The 10923-nt window shown below is 50.8% G+C and overlaps 1 protein-coding gene across 1 annotated transcript in view; it reads left to right on the top strand.

Annotated features, from left to right (window-relative positions):
- The window catches only part of MYO15A (myosin XVA), a 60922-nt gene extending 49999 nt beyond the window's left edge, over positions 1–10923 (top strand). Inside the window, exons 61-64 of the mRNA XM_055241588.2 lie at positions 2742–2875; positions 3261–3394; positions 4881–5021; positions 9887–10923. Of these exons, the coding sequence (XP_055097563.1) occupies positions 2742–2875; positions 3261–3394; positions 4881–5021; positions 9887–9988 (511 nt within the window). The 3' untranslated portion in view covers positions 9989–10923. The remainder of the gene's footprint in view (positions 1–2741; positions 2876–3260; positions 3395–4880; positions 5022–9886) is intronic.

The following is a 10923-nucleotide window of genomic DNA, read 5'->3' on the forward strand; positions in this document are numbered from 1 at the left end:
GAAAAGAGAACGTTGGCCAGGCGCCGTGGCTCACACTTGTAATCCCAGTATTTTGGGAGGCCGAGATGGGCGGATCACCTGAGGTCAGGAGTTTGAGATCTGCCTGGCCAACATGGTGAAACCCTGTGTCTACTAAAAAAAATTTAAAAAAAAAATTAGCCAGGGGTAGTGGCGGGCGCCTGTAATCCCAGCTACTCAGGAGGCTGAAGCAGGAGAATCACTTGAACCCCGGAGGTGGAGGTTGCAGTGAGCCGAGATTGTGCCACTGTTCTCCAGCCTGGGTGACAAGAGCGAAACTCCATCTCAAAATAATAATAGTAATGATAAAAATAGGCTGGGCACAGTGGCTCACGCGTGTAATCCCAGCACTTTGGGAGGCCTGAGGTCAGGGGTTCGAAACCATCCTGGCCAACATGGCAAAACCCCATCTCTAATAAAAACAAAATTAGCCGGGCATGGTGGCGTATGCCCGTAATCCCAGCCACTTGGGAGGGTGAGGCAGGAGGATCGCTTGAAACTGACAGGTGGAGGGAGGTTGCAGTGAGCCAAAATCACGCCATTGCACTCCAGCCTGGGCAAGAAGAGCAAAACTCCGTCTCAAAAATAATAATAATAATGATAACAACAGGACCTCGTGGCCAGGCGTGGTGGTGCAAGCCTGTAATGCCAGCTACTCAGGAGGCTGAGGCAGAAGAATTGCTTGAACCCAAGAGGCAGAGGTTGCAGTGAGCTGAGATTGCACCACTACACTCCAGCCTGGGCAATAGAGTAAGACTCCGTCTCAAAAACAAAAAAAGAGGACCTCAAAGAGCTTTTGTTTATGTGGGTTATATCAATGAATATATTTACTCTGTTAAAATATTGATTTATTAATTCAGTTAAAAATAAAAATAATAAACCCACTAAATGTCAATATAAATAACTTTTCATGAAAAATAACTCTATTTTCAAAAAAAATTTAGTGATTCATGGGCGTGGTGGCACATGCCTGTAGTCCCAGTAACTCGAGAAGCTGAGGTGGGAGGATCACTTGAGCCTGGGAGTTCGAGGCTGCAGTGAGCCGTGATTGCACCACTGGACTCCAGCCTAAGTAACAGCAAGACCCTGTCTCAAAAAAAAAAAAAAATTAGTGAGAATTTTACATTTTCAAAGCTCTGTACTTTTACATTTTCAAAGCTCTGTACTGTCTGACTTAAGGCAGCTGGCTTCCCAGATCTGCTTCTGCAGTCAGCCTGTTGCCATCTCACATGTTATGTAGCCTCTGGAAAACTCCACTGTACACCTGTGAGAGAACAAGAGAAAAAATGACAAGTTCCTAATGTGATGAAAATGATTTTCAAACCCCTCGACCACACTTTGAGAACCCCTGGAAAAAAGAATAGTAAGATGATGTCCGTACCATGTATTTTCCAGCGCCTGTAACACAGTAAGGGCTTAATATGTAAAGCTCCTTATTTTTATTTTTATTTTATTTATTTATTTTGAGACAGAGTCTCTCTCTGTCACCCAGACTGGAGTGCAGTGACCCCATCACGGCTCACTGCAGCCTTGACCTCTTGGGCTCAAGTGATCCTCCCACCTCAGCCTCCCAAGTAGCTGGAATCACAAGTGCGTGCCACAATGCCCAGCTAATTTTTAAATTTTTTGTAGAGACGGGGATCTTACCATGTTGACCAGACTGGTCTCGAACTCTTGGGCTCAAGTTACCCTCCTTAGCCTCTCAAAGTGTTGAGATTACAGGTGTAATCTCAACGCTAGCCACCGCGCCTCGCCTAAAGCTCTTTTTTTAATGTATAATTTTTTAAGTGAAAAGAGCAGGAAGCACATAAAGATATAATCCCAGTCCTGGATGAAAATAATCATGAGCTCTTACTTTTTGCAAGGGACTCTGCATCTGCATTATCTCAGCTATTCTTCCCAACTCCATTTTATTTTCCCCATTTCCAGATAAGGCCCAGAGAGGTTATATGGCTTACTGAAGTCTAGCCAGCTAATGGTGGGGGAACTAGAATCCAAAACTGGGGAGGCTGGGTTCAGATGCCAGGCCCTTACCCCAGCAGTGGAAAGAAGGACAGATGTTACCCAGGAGATCTCTTGGGAGGAGGGGGTTCCCCTGGTTTTCTCCCAACCCTTCCTTCATCTGCAGCTCCAGCTGGTCAGGATGGGCTGGGACTGCTATTGATATTTTCCAGATGTCCAAAGAGGTAAAGGGGCTGCCTGAGGTAGCAGCCAGCATGTGTCAGAAGGAAGAGGGCTGGGGCAAGCTGATGTCCAGGGGCCTTGGCCTGGAGGCCCAGCACTCCTCTGCTCAAGGCTCTGCACAGCCCTGTGGCTGCTTTGCCTACCCTGATGTTTCCTCTCACCCCTCTGGCTTTTGCTTCTCCTTGGGGGCAGAAGGTATGAAGGATGAAATTGCCTTGGGTTCACGTCTTGCCCCCACCAACCCACGCCGCTAACTCACTCAGTCACTGTGTGACCTTGAACTAGTCAGTGAACTTCTCAGAGCCTCAGTTCCCTTAACTGCAAACAGGGATCCTAGCAGTATTGGCCTCGGCCATGATTAAGCAGTACCAAGGCACTGTGGGCACTTCTACCCCACCTTCAGCGCATTTACACTCCCTAGCACTTAGTCTTCCATGGAGGTGCATAGATCAGGTCTGCTCTGCATGCCTGCTGCACAGTGAGGATTGCCTGAGCCTGGGAGCTCACTCAGGACCTTTTTCCCCTTCCTCCGTACACAGGCGGGAAGTCCAGGAGTACATCCCAGCCCAGCTCTACCGTACAACGGCAGGCTCGACCTGGCTCAACCTGGTCAGCCAGCACCGGCAGCAGACACAGGCACTCAGCCCCCACCAGGCCCGTGCCCAGTTTCTGGGTAAGAGCTGCAGGGCAGGGGAGGTGATCATAGGGGGCTTTGCTGAGGAGGGTGGTCATGGAGGATGGGTATGGAGGCACCTCTTTCTTTGCACAAAGGCATTTTTCAGTGCCAGTCAAGCTGAGCACCTGCCTGGAGAAAACATGTCTTTACATTATGGAGATGTTACCTAGGCTCAAAGTGGCCCTGGGCAGAGGAAGAAGAGCTGCAAGCAGGGATAGAGGAAGAGGCCATCAGAAGGGAGGCCAGAGAGACGGGAGGAGACCCAGACCAAGGGCTTCTGCACTGGCTGGACACAGCCCAGAGAAGCTGTGCAGTTCAGGGCCATGGCTGTTGTCAGTGAGCCCTGCCCAGCACGTAACTGCCACCCACCCTCTCCGCCCAGGCCTCCTCAGCGCCTTACCTATGTTCGGCTCCTCCTTCTTCTTCATCCAGAGCTGCAGCAACATTGCTGTGCCAGCCCCTTGCATCCTTGCCGTCAACCACAATGGCCTCAACTTTCTCAGCACAGAGACTCATGTGAGTGGCCTCAGCCTGGCACTGCCATCACCATCCTCTGTTCCTTGGTCCCCTACCCCCTCCAAGGGGCCAAGACCTCCAGCCACCGAAGCCCAATTCCACTGCTTACCACCTTCATGATCTCAGGCAAGTCTCTTCCTTTCTCTGAGCCTTGCTTTCCTCATCTGGAAAATGAGGATAAGAGTTGAGCCCCACCCATAGGGCTGTTGTGAAGGTGAGATGAGGTAAAACATACCCTATGCACTCAAATAGTATATCTGTGTGCTTAGGCTGCCATAATAAAAGACCACAGACTGAGTAACTTAAACAACAGAAGTTTATTTCTCACAATTCTGGAGGCTGGCGGTCCAAGGTCAAGGTGTCAGCAGGTTTGGTTTCTTTGGTGGTCTGCAGGCAGCTGTCCTTGCTGTGTCCTCACATGGCCTTTCCTCTGTCTGCGCACAACCCTGGTATCTCTTTGTGTATCCAAATTTCCTCTTATAAGGACATCTGTCATATTGGAGTAGAGCCCATCCTAACAGCTTCATTTTAACTTAGTCACCTCTTTAAAGGCCTTATTTCTAAATACATTCTGAGGCACTGGGAGTTAGGGTTTCAACATGGGAATTTGGTGGGGGACACAATTCAGCCCATAATAAGTAGGACCTGTTACCCCCTTAGTTTTTGCTCCCAGAACTAGATCCTGCGACAGGGATTCCAGGGCAAGTGGTTGATTTAGAGTTGATTCCAGGAAACACTGGAGTGAGGAAGTGAGACAGGGAAGGGATGGAGCCAGTAGAGGGGGTGTTATCAAGCAAGTTGCTGACGTGGGCACCTGGAGGTCAGCCCAGCTGGGGAGCCCTGAGAGACAGACTGGAGCTTTCCTTCTCTCCTGGGGGTGAGAGAGCTGGGGTATCTATTCAACACTTCCCATCTGTCATTAGCAAGAGCTTCTTTCTGAGGCATTAACTCTCTATCACTCTGACTTTCCCTGTATGTGGTCCAAGTTTGCTTCCTGGGCCAGAAAACAAGCCCCTAGACAGGCTAGGTACTTGACTCACATCTGCAGTCCCAGCACTTAGGGAAGCAGAGGCAGGAAGATTCCTTGAGCTCAGGAGTTTGAGACTGGCCTGGGCAACACGGGAGGCCCCATTTTCCACAAAAAGGAAATTTAAAAAAGAGGTGGAGGTGTTCACAAGAAGCAACTTTGATGTGAAGTTCAGGGTACCAATACCTCTCTATCCCAAGCACTTAGAGCACTTAGAACAGTGCCTGGTACGTGATAGATGCATCATCAGTATTTGTTGAATCAATTTTACAGGTGAGGAAACTGAGGTCCAGAGAGGTAAAGTGATTTGCTCAAGGTCACACAAGTCACTGGGGAACTGGTACTTGAACTGGAGTGAGTCTCCTGCCTCCTACAGATCTGATTTGCAGGGCAGGTGTAAGAGTGGTTGAGATTATCCTCGCCCACAGGCCTGTCTGGTCCCTCTCCTCCTACTCCCAGGAATTGATGGTGAAGTTCCCCCTGAAGGAGATCCAGTCGACGCGGACCCAGCGGCCCACACCCAACTCCAGCTACCCCTACGTGGAGATTGCGCTGGGGGACGTGGCGGCCCAGCGCACCTTGCAGCTGCAGCTGGAGCAGGTGGGCCCTGCGCTCAGCCCAATATTCCACTCACTGGGCCCTTCTCTGGGCCTGGCTCCAAAATAGGTCAGGTCCCTGCCATGCCCCAGGGAGTACCAGGCCATGCATGGGACAGAACCAACCACAGCACAGCACAGAACTGCAGATCATTATGGGTGGTCATCCAGGGAAGCAACTTGGCAGTGGGAACACAGGAAAGGGCAGTACGGAGCCATAGAAGGTTGATGAGAGGGCAAGGACACTAGAGGTTTGAGAAAGTTCACCTGGGCTGAGATGTGGAGGCTGGATTGTAGGCCCCAGGATTGAGGGTGGAGAAACTGGGCTTCCTGTGTGACAGATGGTGAAACTGAGACCCACCTGCCCTGTGCCTTCCTATGTTTGCAGCAACCGTAGCTGTTACTTAAAAGGCAGGGGTGAGACAGGCACTGTGGCTCATGCCTGTAATCCCAGCACTTTGGGAGGCTGAAGCAAGGCAAGAGGATCACTTGAGCCCAGAAGTTTGAGACCAGGCAACATAGTGAGACCTAATCTCTGCAAAAATAAAAAAAAAAAAAAAAGTGCCTGTAGTCCCAGCTATTCAGGAGGCTGAGGCGGGAGGATTGCTTGAGCCCAGGAGTTGGAGTTCGAGGCTGCAGTGAGCTGTGATGGTGCCACTGCACTCCAGCCTGGGTGACAAAGTGAGACCCCATCTCTAAAATAAAATGTAAAAAAGCATGGATGACCTCTAGGCTCCTGTCCAAGTCTCACAGCCCCCTGGGGTCAGGGCAGGACTAGCGTTTTCACCCCACTGAAGAGATAGGATTCAGGCCCAGAGAAGATGCAGAATTGAGGTTGACACCCACACCTCTGCCCTGTCCAGCCTGTAACACCCCCCTCCAGGTCTGGGCCCAGCACCACTCCCATGACAGGGCCTGTCTTGGAGAGGATGATTTCCTAGGGCTAGAGAGAGAGACTTCCACTGCCCTAGCTCTGCCTCTGAGGGACAGGACCAGACAAAGTCTCCTTGGCCCCCTGTGCCCCTTGGAGAGCCTGTTACTTGGGTCTAGGGTCCTAATGCACTCCCCACCACACCCCAATCTGCTCCTGCCTGGGGTCACACAGATCCTTGCCTTACCCACTGGTAGCCTTGGGCCCCAGGCCTGCTGCCTGCTTCCCAGAGGCCACCTCCCTGAGCCCCTGCAATGGCTCTGTGGTGTTCTCCTACCTCTTTTTTTTTTTTTTTCCAGTAGAGACAGGGTCTTGCTATGTTGCCCAGACTAGTCTTAAACTCCTGGCCTCAAATGATCCTCCCACCTCAGTTTCCCAAAGTGCTGGGATTATAAGCGTGAGCCACTGCACCCAGCCTTCTCCAACCTTCTTGTGTGAGCCTGGTCATTCCTTCTTTGATTCTTTTCTGGTCTTTCCTCCCCTAGACAATTTTTTTTTTTTTTTTTTGAGACAAAGTCTTGCTCTGTTGCCCAGGCTGGAGTGCAGTGGTGTGATCTCAGCTCACTGCAACCTCCACCTCCTGGGTTCAAGCGATAATCCCACCTCAGCCTCCCAAGTAGCTGGGACTGCAGGCATATGCCACCATGCCTGGCTAATTTTTGTATTTTTAGCAGAGATAGGGTTTCACCATTTTGGCCAGGTTGGTCTTGAACTCCTGACCTCAAGTGATCCATCCACTTCAGCTTCCCAAAGTGTAGGGAGGGCAGTGCAGGTGTAAGCCACCACTCCTGGCCCCCTAGACAAGGGCCTCTCCCCAGGACACCCTATCTGATACTGAGACTTTCAAAACCATGTCTAGCATCACAGCATCCATATTCCTGCCCAGACTACCTGAGCTCCAGGCTCCCTCAGCATCCCCCTTGGAGACCAACAGTCCTCTCCAGCTTTCCTCCCGATCCTCCCAGGCACTCAGGCCCCAAATCTGGGAGTCCTTCCCATCCCTGTCCCTTCCTCCCATGACCTCTGTGGCCTCCTCTCCCACCTCCCCCATCTCTGCTCATTTCTCCAGCCACCCTGGCTCCCTTGTGCTGAGCTTATTCTCCCTGCCCTGGGCCCTCTGCCCTCACTGTCCTCTGCACCTGGAATGCTCTTCCCCAATTCATTCAGGGCCCATTCTCTCCCTTTTTTTGGGTTTCAGCACAAATATCACCGTTTTCTAGAAGCTTTCCCTAACCCTCCTCCCTAAGAACTCACGATCCCTGCCCCCATAGCCCTTCTTATGGCTCGGAAATCATTTAGTTATTTGTTTATGTATTGTCTCCTTATATTAGTCTGTTTTGCGTTGCTATAAAGGAATACCCGAGGCTGCATAATTTACAAAGAAAAGAGGTTTATCTGGCTCACGGTTCTGCAGGCTGTGCAAGAAGCGTGGCACCAGCATCTGCTTGGCTTCTGTGGAGGCCTCAGGAAGCTTTTACTCAAGGCAGGAGGCAAAGGGGAAGCAGGCACATCACGTGGCAAGAGAGGGAACAAGAGAGAGAGGGCCCAAACAGCCATCTCTCGTGTGAACTATTAGAGTGAGGACTCACTCATTGCCTCGGGTAACCAAGCCATTCATGAGGGATTTGCCTCCATGACCTTAACACCTCCCACCAGGCCCTGTCGCCAACACTGGGGATCACATTTCTTCCATTTCTTCTCTTTTCTTTTTTTTCTTTTTTTTTTTTTTTTTTTTTTTGAGACAGTGTCTTGCTCTGTTGCCTAGGCTGGAGTAATCTCAGCTCACTACAACCTCTGCTTCCCCGGTTCAAGTGATTCTTCTGCCTCACCCTCCCAAATACAGGGATTACAGGCATGTGCCACCACGCCCGGCTATTTTTTTGTATTTTAGTAGAGACGGGGTTTCACCATGTTGGCCAGGCTGGTCTCAAACTCCTGGCCTCAAGTGATCCACCCGCCTTGGCCTCCCAAAGTGCCAGAATTACAGGCATGAACCACCATGCCTGGCCGGGGATCACATTTCAACATGAGATTTCGAAGGGACAAATATCCAAACTGTATCATCCCCCCATCAGAATGTCAGCTCCAAGAGAGCAGGACCATATCCATCTTGTTCATGCTGTGTCCATAACTCAGTGCCTGGCACACAGTAGATGCTCAATACATATTTGTTGGTTGCATGGGTGGGTGGGTGGATAGATGGATGGATGAAGGCCTCTTTGGTTTTCCCACTTCCTTTCAGCACCACCTGACCTCCTTATGCTGCCCTCTCTGCCTCTGGCCTGTATGTGTCAGGGACTACATTCATTCACTCATTCAGCATAGATCCACTGAGCATCTCTGTGTAGCAAAGATACTGAAGTGACTGAGATCCCCTCAGCTCTGACCCTCACAGAGCCTCAGGTCTCGGATATAAAATATACCTTGATCAGTGCTGGGAGGGTATACAGGGGATCTGAGCTATCTGGGAGGTAATCAGGGAGAGTTTCCAGGAGGAGGTGATGTCTAAGTGCAGCAGTGTTGCACCAACAGACCTGGGTCCCTATCCTGCCTACCTTTGACAGGCTGTGTGAGGGGATCTTGAGGCTTCCCTGATTCTCACTGAGCCTCAGGTTCCACACTGTCAAATGCAGCAACAATCCCAGCAAGGCCTAGAACATGGCAGCATGTGGGTAGGTAAAGGATTGGCTGGAGGAGAAGATTCCATTTGCACACACTGATTTAATTAGTCGAGGTAGCCCCCAAGGCAGGGCCAGCACAGCTAACCTCAGAGAGCACTTCAGAGTGTGATCCTCAGGCCTCTTACCATCCAGGTTCAAATCCCACCACCTACCAGTTGTGCAGTCTGGAGCTTCAAGGCTCGGTGCCTTAGTTTCCCCACCTGTGGAATGGGATATAATAGCTCCTGTCTCTTAGAGACACTGTGGGGATTAAAACAGGTAGGACACATCAGGCCTTTAGGACAAGGCCTGGCACACAGTTAACACTGAGAGTGCGCCTCTAACATGATTTTATCCATTCTCAGCGCAGCTTCCCTGGGGGAATTCCAACAATGGCTTTCGTCTGAGAACCACATTCACAGATTGATTTCCGCAATTCCCTGATGCCTTCCCCTACCCTGCTCCAATTGGGAGCACTAAGCCTGGGTCATTGCCCATTGTGCACTGTGGGAGCCAGGCGGTAACCATGGCAACAGACAGAAACTGTTACCATTTATTGATTGGATTCATATTTTTTAAATCTAAAGAATTTACACGTGGCTGGGCGTGGTGGCTCACGCCTGTAATCCCAGCACTTTGGGAGGCCGAGGCGGGCAGATCATGAGGTCAAGAGATGGAGACCATCCTAGCCAACATGGTGAAACCCCATCTCTACTAAAAATTCAAAAATTAGCTGGGCATGGTGGCGCATGCCTGTAGTCTCAGCTACTCGGGAGGCTGAGGCAGGAGAATCGCTTAAACCTGGGAGGCAGAGGTTGCAGTGAGCCGAGATCACGCCATTGCACTCCAGCCTGGTGACAGAGCGAAACTCCGTCTAGGAAAAAAAAGAAAAAAGAATTTACATGCAATAAAGCCTCACTGAATCCTCATCACAGCCCGTCTGTGAGGCAGGCCCCTGGTCAATTGAGACCTTACAGATGAGGCCACTGAGGCTCACAGAGGTGAAGCAATAGACCCCAGGTCACACAGCTCACACAGAGCAAAGCTGGAAGAAGCACTTGGTCTCCTGCTTGCTTACCCCTTGCAGCCCACACCCCACCATTCGGCCTTCCAGCTCTTCATGCTCCTCTCAGGCCCTGGGGGAGGTGGGGACAAGGGTTCCTGCATGAATGATGGTTTCCATTTATCTCCCAACCACCTCCCCATTCTGTACATCCCACTCCAAGGTAAGAGCTGGGGAAGTGTTGGATGGGCGTGGACTGTCACTGTCACCTGCAGGGACTGGAACTGTGTCGTGTGGTGGCCGTGCACGTGGAGAACCTGCTCAGTGCCCGTGAGAAGCGGCTCACATTGCCCCCCAGTGAGATCACCCTGCTCTGACCCAGCCCCCAGCCCTCCAGTACCTTCTGCCAGAAGACTCACTATGTGGCCTCAAGAGAAGTCACTGGACCTCTCAGGATCAATGACCCCTGTAAGGGGCCAGAGCCTTGGAGGACACTAAGGAGGCAGGAGGAGCAACTCAAATCCCCAAGAACACAAGAAGACCCATCCTGAATTGGGATGGAATGGCAGCATGCAGACTTGGGTCAGATAGCAGGAGGAACTTTAAAAAGTCTGGCCCACTGTGCAGTGGAGCAGAAGGCAGGACCATGAGGCCTCCTGCCATGTACCCATTGCAGACCCTGCCCCTAACTCCTGCCTATGACACAGAAGCCCCACACCAGTTGCCTAGATGAACTGGACTCTGCCTTTGGTTTACTCAGGGTCTGATGTTGGAATCTGCTCCAACTCCACATACCAGCCCCTACATGTCCTCCTAAGGGGCCCCTCCTTGTGCTGCCAGTCAGCCTGGATTTCTGGTCTTTGGTTATTTCTGTGCAAACAAAAGGTGTGCCTGGCAGCCATTTCTCCATGGAGTTGCTAAGTGGCTGGAAAACAAGCCTGAGGGAGGAGGCAGGAGTTGGAGTTACCTTAGACCCCCGATTCACTGCCTATGAACAGACCATTCCCCACTCCTTGGGTATCCCCAACCCCAGAACCCCATCACTTGATGGGCCACACAAGTTTGAGTGTGGTACAAGGGAGAAGTTTGGGAAAAGCCTTCTTGGAAAATGGGACATTAGCATTGAGTTTTGAAAGATGAGTAGGAGTTTGCTAAGAATAGATGGAAGACAGCGGGATAAACATTGCAGAGAAAATCGTGTTTGTTCCCTGCCATATCTTTCAGAACCTAGGAGGATGCCTAACAGAGAGTAAGCACTTAAAAAATATTTGTCATATGAATGAAAAAATAAACGAATGAATGTTGACAGAAA

The sequence above is a fragment of the Symphalangus syndactylus genome, chromosome 14 (genome assembly GCF_028878055.3).
Source record: "Symphalangus syndactylus isolate Jambi chromosome 14, NHGRI_mSymSyn1-v2.1_pri, whole genome shotgun sequence".
In the NCBI taxonomy this organism is placed as follows: Eukaryota; Metazoa; Chordata; class Mammalia; order Primates; family Hylobatidae; genus Symphalangus; species Symphalangus syndactylus.